The sequence below is a fragment of the Panthera tigris genome, chromosome A2 (assembly GCF_018350195.1).
Source record: "Panthera tigris isolate Pti1 chromosome A2, P.tigris_Pti1_mat1.1, whole genome shotgun sequence".
Classification (NCBI taxonomy): Eukaryota; Metazoa; Chordata; class Mammalia; order Carnivora; family Felidae; genus Panthera; species Panthera tigris.
In genome coordinates, this window is record NC_056661.1 from 64,544,836 (window position 1) to 64,558,180 (window position 13,345).

General features: G+C 41.8%; 1 protein-coding gene across 4 annotated transcripts in view; it reads left to right on the top strand.

Moving 5' to 3' along the window:
* SPATA48 (spermatogenesis associated 48) overlaps positions 1-13,345 on the top strand; it is a 58,648-nt gene that overhangs the window by 3,662 nt on the left and 41,641 nt on the right. For all 4 annotated transcript variants that reach the window (XR_006214473.1, XM_042977380.1, XM_007094766.3 and 1 more), the window contains exon 2: positions 3,934-4,031. Coding sequence is in view for 3 of the 4 variants with exons in the window: in XM_042977380.1 (XP_042833314.1) it covers positions 3,934-4,031 (98 nt within the window). In the remaining variant the exon portion in view is untranslated. The remainder of the gene's footprint in view (positions 1-3,933; positions 4,032-13,345) is intronic.

Below are 13,345 nucleotides of genomic sequence, written 5' to 3' on the forward strand. Positions count from 1 at the left end.
TATTATGGGAACCACACCCTCGAGACCTTATCTAAACCTGATTACCCCCCAAAGGCCCAACCTTCAAATACCATCACACTGGGGGTAAAAGTTTCAACATGTGAATTTGGGAGGCATCCAAACCTTTGCTCTATAACAATCAACCATTTTTAAGTGCATGGTTTATTGGCATTAAGTACATTATTATGAAACCTTCACCACCATTCATCTCCTTAAGTCTTTTCTTCTTAAAAACCTGAAACTCTGGGGGCGCTTGGGTGGCTTAGTCAGTCAAGCATCCAACTTCAGCTCAGGTCATGATCTCACAGTTCTTGGGTTTGAGCCCTGCATCGGTCTCTGTGCTGACAGCTCAGAGCCTGGAGCCTGCTTTGGATTCTGATTCTGTGTCACCCTCTCTCTGTCTTTCCCTCCCACCCTCTCTCTCCCTCCCTCTCTCTCTCTCCAAAATAAATAAACATTAAAAAAAATTTTTTTAAAAACCCTGAACTCTGTACCCATTAAATATTAACTTCTTATCTCCTCCTCTTCTCCCAGCCTCTGGCAATCACCATTTTTCTTTCTGTCTCAGAATCTGGCTACTCCAGAAAATATACCTTTGTATGATTTTGGTCTTTTAAAATTTATGAACACTTGTTTCGTGGCCTACAATGTAATCCATTGTATAGAATATCCATGTGCACTTGAGAAAAATGTGTGTTCTGCTTGGGTATTCTGTTGGCGTGCTCTGTATATGTCTTTTGGGTCAAATTGTTACTGTTTGAGTGCTGTGTTTCCTTATTGATCATTGTCTAGTTGTTCTCCCCATTATTTAAAGTTGAATGTTGGAGTCCCCAACTATTATTATAGAGTTATTTCTGCCTTCGATTCTGTCAGTATTTGCCCATGTACTTGGAAGGTCTGATGTTGGGTGCATATAAATAAAGTATAAAGTAGAAAACACAAGAACAGGAAAAATCAACTAAACCTTAAATTGGTTCTTTGAGAATGACAAAATTGACCTACCTTTAGCTATGTTGAGAAAGAAACTTCAGAGAAGACCACTACCAAGGATATTTTAGATGTTGAAGAAACACATCTCTAGCCATTAGAGGAGGAAAACACATGAATAAGAAAATATACAGGCGAGCCTGGGTGGCTCAGTCAGTTGAGTGTCTGACTCTTGGTTTCAGCTCAGATCATTATCTCACAGTCATGAGATAGAGCCCCAAGTTGGGCTCCATCCTAAGCATGGAGCCTGCTTGATATTCTCTCTCTCTCTTTCTCTCTCTCTCTCTCTCTCTCTCTCTCTTTCTCACCACCCCCCCAATCATTTGCGCACTCTGTCTCTCAAAATAACTAAATAAATATTTCCAAGAAAAAAAAGATAAAAAATATACAGAGAATACTCCTTAAATATTTCTTTTAAGGTTTTGTTTCTTGGGGTGCCTGGGTAGGCTCAGTCGGTTAAGGTCATCGGCTCAGGTCATGATCTCACGGTGGTGAGTTCGAGCCCTGCGTCAGGCTCTGTGCTGACAGCTCAGAGCCTGGAGGCTGCTTTGGATTCTGTGTCTCCCTCTCTCTCTCTCTGCCCCTCCCCTGCTCATGCTTATGCTCTGTCTCTGTCTCTCTCTCTCTCTCAAAAATGAATAAACATTAAGAAAAATTTAAGGTTTTGTTTCTTTAAAACCATCACATTATAGAAGTATTTTATGATAAAAATGATAGGTCCTATGGAAAAATACCATTTGTGGCAGACGCCTCCAAACTCATACACTTTCATGTGTTGCACAAAACTCACAATGACCATATCACAGTCGCAGACATGTCCCCTCTCTAACAAGGGAAGAACTAATACAACATCTTCCTTGACAAGGGACTTGATACTTGTTTGGTGGCATGAAAGTGGTGAAATGAGACTATGCGTAATGAAGAAAAGGTGTGTGATCGCTGCTCCTGAATGTGGCCTTTGGCAGCTCACTGCTTTCAGTGTGTGCCTGCCCTTTCCCCCACCAGGGCATGAGGTCTGTTTCTTGCCCACGTTGTCTCTGGGCTCTAGCCTACAAGACATCATTAGCAACCATGATGTAAGTGGAGCCTGACTTCAGGACTTGCACATTGGGATTAGTCCTCTAGGGATTCTTCCTCCGGATTCTCAGTGACTATTTTGTGACAAATCCAGCATGGGCCCATAGGAAAAACAAACAAACAAACAAGGCACTGGTCAGCAGGCCGAGCTGAGCTCCCACTGGCCAGCCATGTGAGGGAGATGATTTGGGACCGCATGAGCTCTCCCAAGCTACGCCACATGACATACAACCCCTGCCTGGACTCAGAGTCCTGGGAGATGATGAATGGTTGTTTTAAGACACTAGGTTTTGGAGTGGTTTCTTCTGCAGCCGCAGAGTGTGAAACAAGGTAACGGCAATGCCATCGTCTTACTTAGATGTGAGCATAGCGACCCTGACGTGCGCAGCTGAGATTCATTGTCCTGTTTCCTGTCTCCTACTCTGCCTTAAAAATCACATTTTAGGTTTTGTTGTTTTCCTACTTTCCTCTTTGGTCAATGACAGCAAATCGGAAGGACACCACAGAGTGCCATCCTGCTGCAGTGGGCACAACGGTCTTCTGGAGGGTTTCCTTTGGCCAGCTGGCTGTCACCGACAGAATTATCCTTGTTCTCAAAATGGAAATAACCATGGGCTTCAGCACGACCTTTCTCACTTGGCCTTGACCTCCTGCCTCTGCCTCTGCCTCTGCCTCTGCCTCTGCCTCTGTATTTTCTCTTCCTGCGGTGACAAAGTGCCGCAAACTTAGCAGCCTGACAAACGCATTTATTAGCACCCAGTTTTGTGAGAAAGTCTAGGCAGACTCAACTGGGTTTTCTTTCTTTTTAATTTTTCAATTTTTTAAATTATTTTTTTTAATGTTTATTTTTGAGAGAGAGAGAGAGAGAGCAGGGGAGGGGCAAAAAGAGACAGAGACACAGAATCCAAAGCAGGCTCCTGGCTCTGAGCTGTCAGCACAGAGCCTGACGTGGGACTCAAACCCATGAACAGCAAGATCGTGACCCAAGCTGAAATTGGACGCGTAACTGAGTGAGCCACCCAGGCACCCCTCAACTGGGTTTTCTATTCAGGAGATCTAACTGCTGAAGCCTACAGTGTCTGGGGAAAATCGACTTCAGGCTCATTCAGTTTGTGCAGAATCTGGTTCCAGGCATCAGAGCTGTCACAGCCAGGGACACTCTGCTCCCTCAGGCTACCTGTGCTCCTCCTCACGAGGCCTCCTCTGTCTTCCAAGTCAGCAGTGGTGTGTCCAGGCCTTCTCAGACTCTAATCTTTCTGACTTCCCCTTTGTCAAGGTTAGATCAAGAGTTGTCTTCGGGGAGATAGTCTCAACTCCCCACAGTCTGGCTGGGCCAGTATTCTTCCTCCACACGCCCACAGAGCTCAGAGCCCAACTATCCTTACAGTTGCTACACGACACTGCAATGATCTACTTACACGACTGTCGTTGCTCTTTGTTCAGGAGCACCTCAAACCCAGGAACCCCCTCTTCTGTCTCTGCGTATCTATTTCCACTTACGGCGCAGTAGATATTTGTTGAAGTCTGTGTGTGTATTTGCTAGTGTCTTAGAACTTCTATCAGTTAGGTAAGTTATCTACATGGTAACTAGACTCCTTTGTGTGGCCACCGTCCCCGACCGCACACTCATCTGCAGATTCATGGTACCTAACAGGCCTCTTCTAGTAATGAGTGATACATACCAAGTAATTCCACATCGTTATAACTACCCTAAGATGGAAATTCAGCTCTCACTGCTGAGAAAAGTTGTTAGGTATTCCACCGAAACGTCAATTAACGTCATTTCTAATAGGAAATACTTCTGGCGGAAGAAAAGATTTCTAGTACACCTTTAAAAACCCAAAGTACATACATTTATTTTTTTTTCAGGTTGGACAAGCCCACTGAAAGTTACTCCTTTACCACCTCGTCACGAAGCGTGCTCAATAAATCACACATATGTATTTGATGAAGAACCATCATGCACGGTAAGATTGTCTTATGGGATGGGGTTACACAATATTTGCAATTCATTTCATTGTCTGTGTATTTGATATTTTATGCCCTGGAAAAAAAAATAGCTACTGTTTATAAAGTACTTCTTACGTGCCAGGCACCGTGTAGCCCTTCACAATGATTGTGTGTCATGTGTTATCGTTTGTCGTCCTGTAGCAATACTGTGGGGGAGGAGAGAGCAGGAAATGCTGGTAGTGCCCAACCCAGATGCCCTTTCCTGGCAAGGGCACCCTCCTCCAGTAGCCATGAGTGGTGGCCACCAAATGCCTGATGGCCACCAGCCTGGAAGACTGCGCCCTCCTACACGGTCTCCTCAGACTTTGGCCAATGGCTGACTGACTTCCTAGAGGAAACACACCTGAAACTAAGCTGGGTCCACATTCTCACTAACCTCTTTCCCCCTAGGGTGCTCCGACAGTGTATTACTTGAGTGAAAATCTTGCTTCCATCCCTGCTTCTGGACAAGGCAGTATTGTTATTCCCACCTTACTTGAGAAAGCTAATGCCCAGTGATGTTACATAACTGACTTTTTAATTTAATTTCAAGTTCGTTAACATACAGTGTAGTCTTGGCTTTAGGAGCAGAACCCAGTGATTCATCTCTTACCTATGACACCCAGTGTTCACCCTGAAAAGTACCCTCCTTTTATTGCCTGTCATCCATTTAACCCATCCCCCCACCTGCCTCCCCTCCAGCAACCCTCAGTTTGTTCTCTGTATTAAAGAGTCTCTTATTGGGGCACCTGGGTGGCTCAGTCAGTTAAGCGGCCGACTTCGGCTCAGGTCATGATCTCACAGTCCGTGAGTTCGAGCCCCGCGTCGGGCTCTGTGCTGCCAGCTCAGAGCCTGGAGCCTGTTTCAGATTCTGTGTCTCCCTCTCTCTGACCCTCCCCTGTTCATGCTCTGTCTCTCCCTGTCTCAAAAATAAATAAAATGTTAAAAAAATTTTATAAAAAAAAAAGAGTCTCTTATTTTAACTGCACACTAAGTATGAAACCAAAGTTTAAACCTGGGTATCTTTCTGAATTTAATGATTATGTTATTAATCATTTTTCTATGTGGATTTTATTGGCTCTAAACTCTTGCTATTTCAATGACTGGAAGAATACCCAAGGGATATACAGACAGCTCAAGGATTTTTCTTTTTTTAAAAAATAGCTTGGGGCATCTGGGAGACTTAATTGGTTAAACATCCGACTTCGGCTCAGGTCATGATTTCACAGTTCTTGGGTTTGAGCCCTGCATCGGTCTCTGTGCTGACAGCTCAGAACCTGGAGCCTGCTTCAGATTCTGTGTCTCCCTCTTTCTCTGCCCCTCGCCTGCTCATGCTCTGTCTCTGTCTCTCTCAAATATAAATAAACATTAAGAAAAAAATTAAGAAAAAACCCCAGCTCTATTGAGACACATTTCATATACCACAAAAGTCATCCATTTAAAGTGTTCAATGTTTTTTTTTTACATTTTTAAAAATTAAGTTTAGTTTTGAGAGAGAGAGAGAGAAAGTGTGAGTGGGGGAGGGACAGAGAGAAAAGGAAAGAGAAAGAATCCCAAGCAGGCTCCGCACTGTCAGCACCAGAGCCTGATGTGGGACTTGAACCCACGAACCATGAAATCATGACCTGAGCTGAACTTGGACACAACCAACTGAGCCACCCAGGTGCCCTAAAGCGACTGATGTATTTTTAAAGGTGCGCACGAAATGGAGCAACGTCACCACAATCTAATTCTAGAACATTTTCATCTCCCCAGAAAGAAACCCCATAGCCATTAGAAGTAAAGATGTGAATACTTCTAAGGAATCAGTGTCCATTTCCATGACCCCCATATGTATTCCTTTCCACAATTGATCTCTGCTTGTGGATTTATCTGTAACTGTCGTGTTAGATTTAGTTCTACTTTTCCCATGTCTTCCTTCACGATTGCAGAGACTGATTCGGCCACAGAGGGGATTGGGGCACACGTCCCACAACTGTCAGTTGTACCACAATGAGTGGCGAAGGAACCAAAAGGGTCCCTCAAAATCCATATCATCAGTGCCTCTTTTATCTAGATGCCATCCAGCCATGCCGGACTTCCTGCTTTTCCTTGTCTACAGAGTTTTCTTTATAAGAAAATCTTGCCCTTAGAAATGGGGTGGCTCAGTTGGTTGAGCGTCTGACTTCAGCTCAGGTCATGATCTCGCAGCTTATGAGTTCGAGCCCTGCATCGGGCTCTGTGCTGACAGGGCAGAGCCTGAGCCTGCTTCAGATTCTGTCTCCCTCTCTCTCTGCCCCTCCCCCGCTCATGCTCTGTCTCTCTCTTTATCTCTCTCTCTGTCAAAAATAAACAAACATTTAAAAAAAAAAGAAACGGGGGGTAATTTGGCCTGTTTTGAGCCATTCTAAATTCAGATAAAATGCGGAATGTGGTTGAAAGGATCAAGAAAACTTGTACTTACTAGTTTCACTCATTCCATCTCCAGACTTTTCAAAGAATCCATTGCTCCTGTAGGTAAGTCCTTTGAGAGCAAATCAAAGTAAACATTTTAAGAAATGAAAGGCATTGGTGCCTTTTGTTTTTCATTTAAGCTGCAAATTCATGGCAAGTCTCCATGTTTTATCTAGTTACCTATTTTAGAATTAGACTACTGAAGTAAGTGCTTGTCATGTAAAGGCTTATTAGCATCTTTATTTAAATTCAAAATAAGTTTAGACTTCTTCTCGCAGAAAATAAATCTGGATATTTTATTTCCAGTAGTAGAAACTAACCAGGTAACATGGGGCAATACTTCTAATGGGAAACAACTAGATTAATATTTCGCTTTTATTAAAATATCAAGGGGTGCCTGGGTGGCTCAGTCGGTTGAGCGGCCGACTTCGGCTCAGGTCATGATCTCGCGGTCCGTGAGTTCGAGCCCTGCGTCGGGCTCTGTGCTGACAGCTCGGAGCCTGGAGCCTGTTTCAGATTGTGTGTCTCCCTCTCTCTGCCCCTCCCCCATTCATGCTCTGTCTCTCTCTGTCTCAAAAATAAATAAACGTTAAAAAAAAATTTAAAAAAATATCAAAAAGCTAATAAGGTAGAAGTGATTGGGTCAGAGAAAGGATGGAAACTTTAAAACGTAAGCCTAGCACTCAGGGCCACTTTGGCCATACAGGAATTTGCCATTCTAGAAGGGAAAGCTAAAACTCTGAGCCGGATCTTTGGTGGTCTCAGAAGTATAAAAGATCAAAAGTTGGAACTGATCTCTGAAAAACAATCCACTGCTTTGGGAGGAATACCTGGAGGCTGGTTTCTTAGAAAAAGGATGCATCAATAGGAAAAAGCCCTTAACCAGACTAAAGCCTGGCTTGGTCCGAGTAAATGAGAAAACTCTAAGTCTTGAACTGGTATCGAGGTGATCTTAGATTCTTATCATTCCCAGGATGCAGGCAGATAGAAACAAAACTTCTCTGGAGAAAGATAATATGTGACTAAGCCTTAAATTATTTCCATCAATAATGTTTTAAAATAAAATGTCCAGCATACAATCAATAGTAACCAAACACGTAAAGAGAAAGGGCACCGTGAATTAGAATCAGCAGAATGAAAGAAAACAGAAAGACACACATTGATTCTAGACATTGAAAATATGCAAGGAGAGAAAAGGTGAGTTCAGAATTTTTGTAAAGAAATTAAAAATTACGAAATGGGAAATTAAGAAATTGAGGGGAAAGGAGTTCCAGAACTGAAAAATATCATAAACAGAGAACAGGGCAAGTGAGCACAGTAGCTGATCTGACGCTGGTGGAGAGAATTGGAGAGCTAATAGGTAAATGAGGAGACACCATTCATGATAAAGCAAAAATGCACAAAAAAATGGAAAATACGAAGTGAGAGTAAGAAACGTATAGGAAACAGTGACAAAGAGGAACGTGTATTTATTTGAAATCCCAAATGTATAGACGAATAGGACAGAAGCAGTATGTGAAGATGTAACTACTGTATCTACTGTGTGCCCATTTCTGGGGGGTTCCTGGAGGGTGCCCTCATGTTCCCTGCTGTACATGGAGAATTAAAGCCCCGCACAAGCACCAGATCCCACAGCAACAGCTTGTCAGTGTTCCTCCCAGCACCACGGCAAATGGCAGCCCATCTCTCTCAAGAGAGAGAGAGATCCAAAACATGGAAGACACAAGAATGGAAAGAAATAGGAAATTCCTGAAAATTTTGTTCACATTGTTTATGGTAATTGCATTGCTCAGAATCTGGACCTCAGCAGTCTTTTTTTGTTAGCTCTTGTGAAATTTGAAGAAATTCTAGGAAGTTGAGGCATTTATGATGTTGACAGCAATGAAGGATCTTAATGCGGATGAACAATGCTGAAGTATTAGGACATAAAGGAACATCTCCTTCAATGTCTTGTCATAGAACCTAAGAAATATCTGGCATTTGTAGAGAAATTTCCATTGAGTCAGACTTCAAGAACACTGATGAATTCAAATAGGAAATGTAGTCCCTTCCTTACGAAACAGTACACACAAAACATGCAGAGACTAGAAATAGAAGATTCGCCAGCAAGAGAAAAGCTTCTATAAAGATTTGCTTTGACGGGCGCCTGGGTGGCTCAGTCGGTTGAGCATCGGACTTCAGCTCAGGTCACGATCTCATGGTCCATGAGTTCGAGCCCCACGTCGGGCTCTGTGCTGACAGCTCAGAGCTTGGAGCCTGCTTCGGATTCTGTGTCTCCCTCTCTCTCTGCCCCTCCCCCACTTGTGCTCTGTCTCTCTCTCTGTCAAAAATAAGTAAACATTAAAAAAAATTAAAAAAAAAAGTTTTGAGAAAACCGTGTAAACAATAAACTTCAGGATCTGCAAACGTTTCATAAAGAAATTGAAGATATGTAACATATAGAAATGGCAGCTTATAAGGCCTATCAGGAACTGGAAGCAATGGGTTTTAGAGAAAAATCCAGATTCCAATGAAAGATGATACCATGGTATCAATGATATACCAAAATGCTGAAGAACTCGAAGAGAGCACAGATTTCAGAATCTTGGCCCCTTCAAGGGGAGGACCAATCTTACCCACACATTACACACCAACCTTATCAAGACATGACCCACGGGACACAGGTGATTGTGACAGACCTCATGAACTCTGCAAAGTTCGAGATAAAAGATATTTTAAATGAACCGTGGCCAATTCTAATTTAGTGTACTTTTTAGAAGTAAAAAAATTGATGTGATTTTTGCCTTCCCACATGCCTTCTTTTTGCCAGGAGAGCCATTGTTTTTACGTGCTTGTTTGTTCTGCCTGTAACACAGCTCTTATTCTTACCAAGGTTTACATGTTCAAGAGAGACATAGAAATTACATCAATGATATAGCAACAGTTGATTTGGCAAAGATCCAATACATACTATTGTACAACACTAACAATGGTAGGTTGACTTCGATGACCTCTATGTTAAACATAGATTTTTTTTTAATCTGTAAAGACACTGAAATATCTGTTCATGACTCTTGCTGATAAGAGTCACTATAAACTGTGTGGCAATTAATAGGACAACAGGATATTGGGGGATTTAGTATAGACAAAACTCATATAGTAGAATAAGGCAGCACAATTAGTTAATAAATATAAATATAAATATAAATATAAATATAAATATAAATATAAATATACTGGGGCAACTTGTTAGTAATAATACACACACACACACACACACACACACACACACACACAAGTATACCTTCTTGCAAGGACCATTCGTAAAATTACCACGTATCATAAGACAACCTGGAAATTTTCAAATATTTCATTTTTAAATTTTTTGGCTTAGATTTTTTTTTTTACTTTAATTTCAGTATTATTAACACACAGTGTTGTATTAGTTTCAGGTGTACAATATAGTGATTCAATAATTCCTTACATTACTCAAATAGTTTATTTTATTTTTTAATGTTTATTTCTTTTTGAGAGAAAGAGAGAGACAGAGCATGAGAGAGGCAGAGAGAGAAGGAGACATAGAATCTGAAGCAGGCTCCAGGCTCTGAAATGTCAGCACAGAGCCCGATGCGGGGCTTGAACTAACAAACCGTGAGATCGTGACTTGAGCTGATGTCAGACACTTAACCGACTGAGCCACCCAGGTGCCCCTCAAATATTTTAAATCACACAGAGTATGTTCTTTGACCACAAGACCATTATAACAGATCAAAAACCCTAGAAAATCATGCGTTTGGAAATATAAAAATGTATTTATGGACATGAGTCATGGGCCAAAGGAAAAACATAAGGAAAATGGAAAATGTCTTGAATGGAATGATAACAGCAATATCATAGAAAAATGTGTGGGAATTAACTATAATAATGCCTAGAGGAAAATATATAATCTTTGATCGTTATGTAACAACAGAAGAAAACCTGAAAATTCAAAAACTGAGCAAGTTAGTAAAACATGGCAAAATCCATTTTTTTTATAACGTACAAACCCCGCACCTTCAACATGTCTAGGACACAGAGAAATACTAAACTTTGAATGACTGCAAGTTAAAAAAAAGAAAACATAAAATCCTAAAAAGTCATGCTTCAAGCCCTTAACAGAAGCCTTTTTTTTGGTAAATGAGGACAGTCTTGGAAAACGCGTGGTAGAGAGAAGCCGGCCTACTACTGATCTAACAACCATCGCTAGAAAGATAGACTCTGTCTGCAGAGAAGGAATTTAAAAGCATGCACGACTTGAGGTGGCAGTCTTTGAAAGGCATTAATTGTTTAAAAGAAAAGAGAGTCGCCCTTTGGAGGTTGAGTGATGAAAAGGAAAAAATAAATAAATAAGGGAAAGAGGGAAAGTTAGTATTCTGAAAGGCAAAGAATGAATTGAGTGGAGGTGACACAACCCCTTTGATAACAATTGCCTGGGAGCCTGGGTGGCTCAGTCGGTTGAAAGACTGACTTCAGCTCAGGTCATGATCTCAGGGTTTGTGAGTTCGAGCCCCGCGTGGGGCTCTGTGCTGACAGCTCGGAGCCTGGAGACTGCTTCGGATTCTGTGTCCCCTCTCTCTCTGCCCCTCCCCCGCTCATGCTCTGTCTCTCTCTGTCTCAGAAATAAATGAACATTTAAACAAAAAACAATTGCCTTCCAGGAGAAAACAACTTTATTAGAGAAAATGCTGTACTTCGCCACACGGACAGAAGAGGGCAGCATTGAACTAAGAATATCGTGAACCACCCCAATTCCATCAAGTGAATGAAAGAAAATGTGATAAATCTATTCGAAGAAACTATAACAAAAGAATCGAAATAAGAACCAAAATACCTTAGTAAGAATACAACATACCAAATCAACTATAAAACAGAAGAAAACTGTATTGTAACACTCCAAACTGAGTTACGTGTTTCAAACAAGCATCTGAGGATATGAAAAGCTGTCTTGATACAGATTTTGAAACTTAAATACAAATAAAATTGACAGTGAAAAAAAATGAAAGAAATGGAAAATTCATTCAGAAGCTAAGGATCGCACTATGCCCAAAGGAAAAGATATTCATATAAAAATGTAAGAAAGGACACTGAAGAAAGGCAGGCAATCGCCCAAGAGAAAACTGGAAATGAAGAATCAGTTAAAAATATCTGACTGAGGGGCACCTGGGTGGCTCAGTGGTTAAGCACCCAACTCTTGACTTCAGCTCAGGTTGTGATCTCGCGGTTCATGAGTTCGAGCCCCATGTCGGGCTCTGTGCTGACAGCTCAGAGCCTGCTTGGGATTCTCTCTCTCCCTCTCTCTCTACTCCTCCCCGCTCATGTGCACTCTCTCTCTCAAAATAAATAAATAAACATTAAAAAAAGAAAATCCTTTCTCCAAAGTTAGAAAATGAACAGCTATGTAAACCAAAAGAAAGTACAACAAGAAATTTTAAAAAATAAGAGAAGAAAGTGAGTGAAGTGTAGATGAAATGAAATAGCAGCTGTTGCCTTTACTTTTCTGCCTTAAACAGAGAAAATTGGACACAATATGAGAAATAATAGTTTGTAAACACTAGAGAAAAGGTAGTGACAGATTGCAATCTCTAAGGAAGGGAAAATATGTGAACCCTCCGATTTCACCAGGTTACTCCCTGGAGGCAATTTCTGAGCAACAGTCAAGGGAAGGGAAGTCCATACACACCTTTAGGCTCTTGTTCAGTTGAGGAGACAGAGATTGGGGCTCTGGGGCATCCAAAAGTTTGTGGACCAGGGCACCAGAGAGGTGGGGGCTGCAGAGACAGTGCTCTGGAGAGCTGGGGAGGAAAATGTGCAGCCCTGTGAGCACTGATCTGTGCACTGCCAAGAGGAAAGTACTGGAACTTGGGAAAGACCAGACCTGCTGTAGAGAACTGCATGATCATTCTCTGAAGCTCCAACAGCGCGGGGGATGGTTCAAGTGCCCACAAAACTGGAATGAAGATACCTTGGAGGACACAGGACGTCAGGCAGGATCTTCAGAAGTATGTCACTTTTGTAGTCAGGCTTTCTTAACCCTACTCCAAAGGTTCCTGTGGACCTGCTCTGACAGGTTAAAGGCAACTCTCAAAAACATCCATGGACTTCCAGTACTTAACTTTGTGCTGGAACATATTCTAACACTACTTAAGAATAAAAAAGTTAGTAGAGAACCCAGAAAGGGACCCACAAACGTATGGTCAACTCATCTTTGACAAAGCAGGAAAGAATATCCAATGGAATAAAGACAGCCTCTTCAGCAAGTGGTGCTGGGAAAACTGGACAGCGACACACAGAATGAGCCTGGACCACTTTCTCACACCATACACAAAAAGAGTCAAAACGGATGAAAGACCTAAATGTAAGACAGGAAGCCATCAAAATCCTTGAGGAGAAAGCAGGCAAAAACCTCTTTGATCTTGGCCACGGCAACTTATACTCAACACGTCTCCAGAGGAAAGGGAAACAAAAGCAAAAATGAACTACTGGGACCTCATCAAAATAAAAAGCTCCTGCACAGTGAAGGGTAGGAAACAATCAGCAAAACTAAAAGGCAACCAACAGAATGGGAGAAGATATTTGCAAATGACATACCAGATAAAGGGTTAGTATCCAAAATCTATAAAGAATTTATCAACCTCAACACCCAAAAATCAAATCATCCAGTGAAGAAATGGGCAAAAGACATGAATAGACATTTCTCCAAAGAAGACATCCAGATGGCCAACTGACACATGAAAAAGTGCTCCACATCACTCATCATCAGGGAAATACAAATCGAAACCACAATGAGATACCACCTCACACCTGTCAGAATGGCTAATGTTAACAACTCAGGCAACAACAG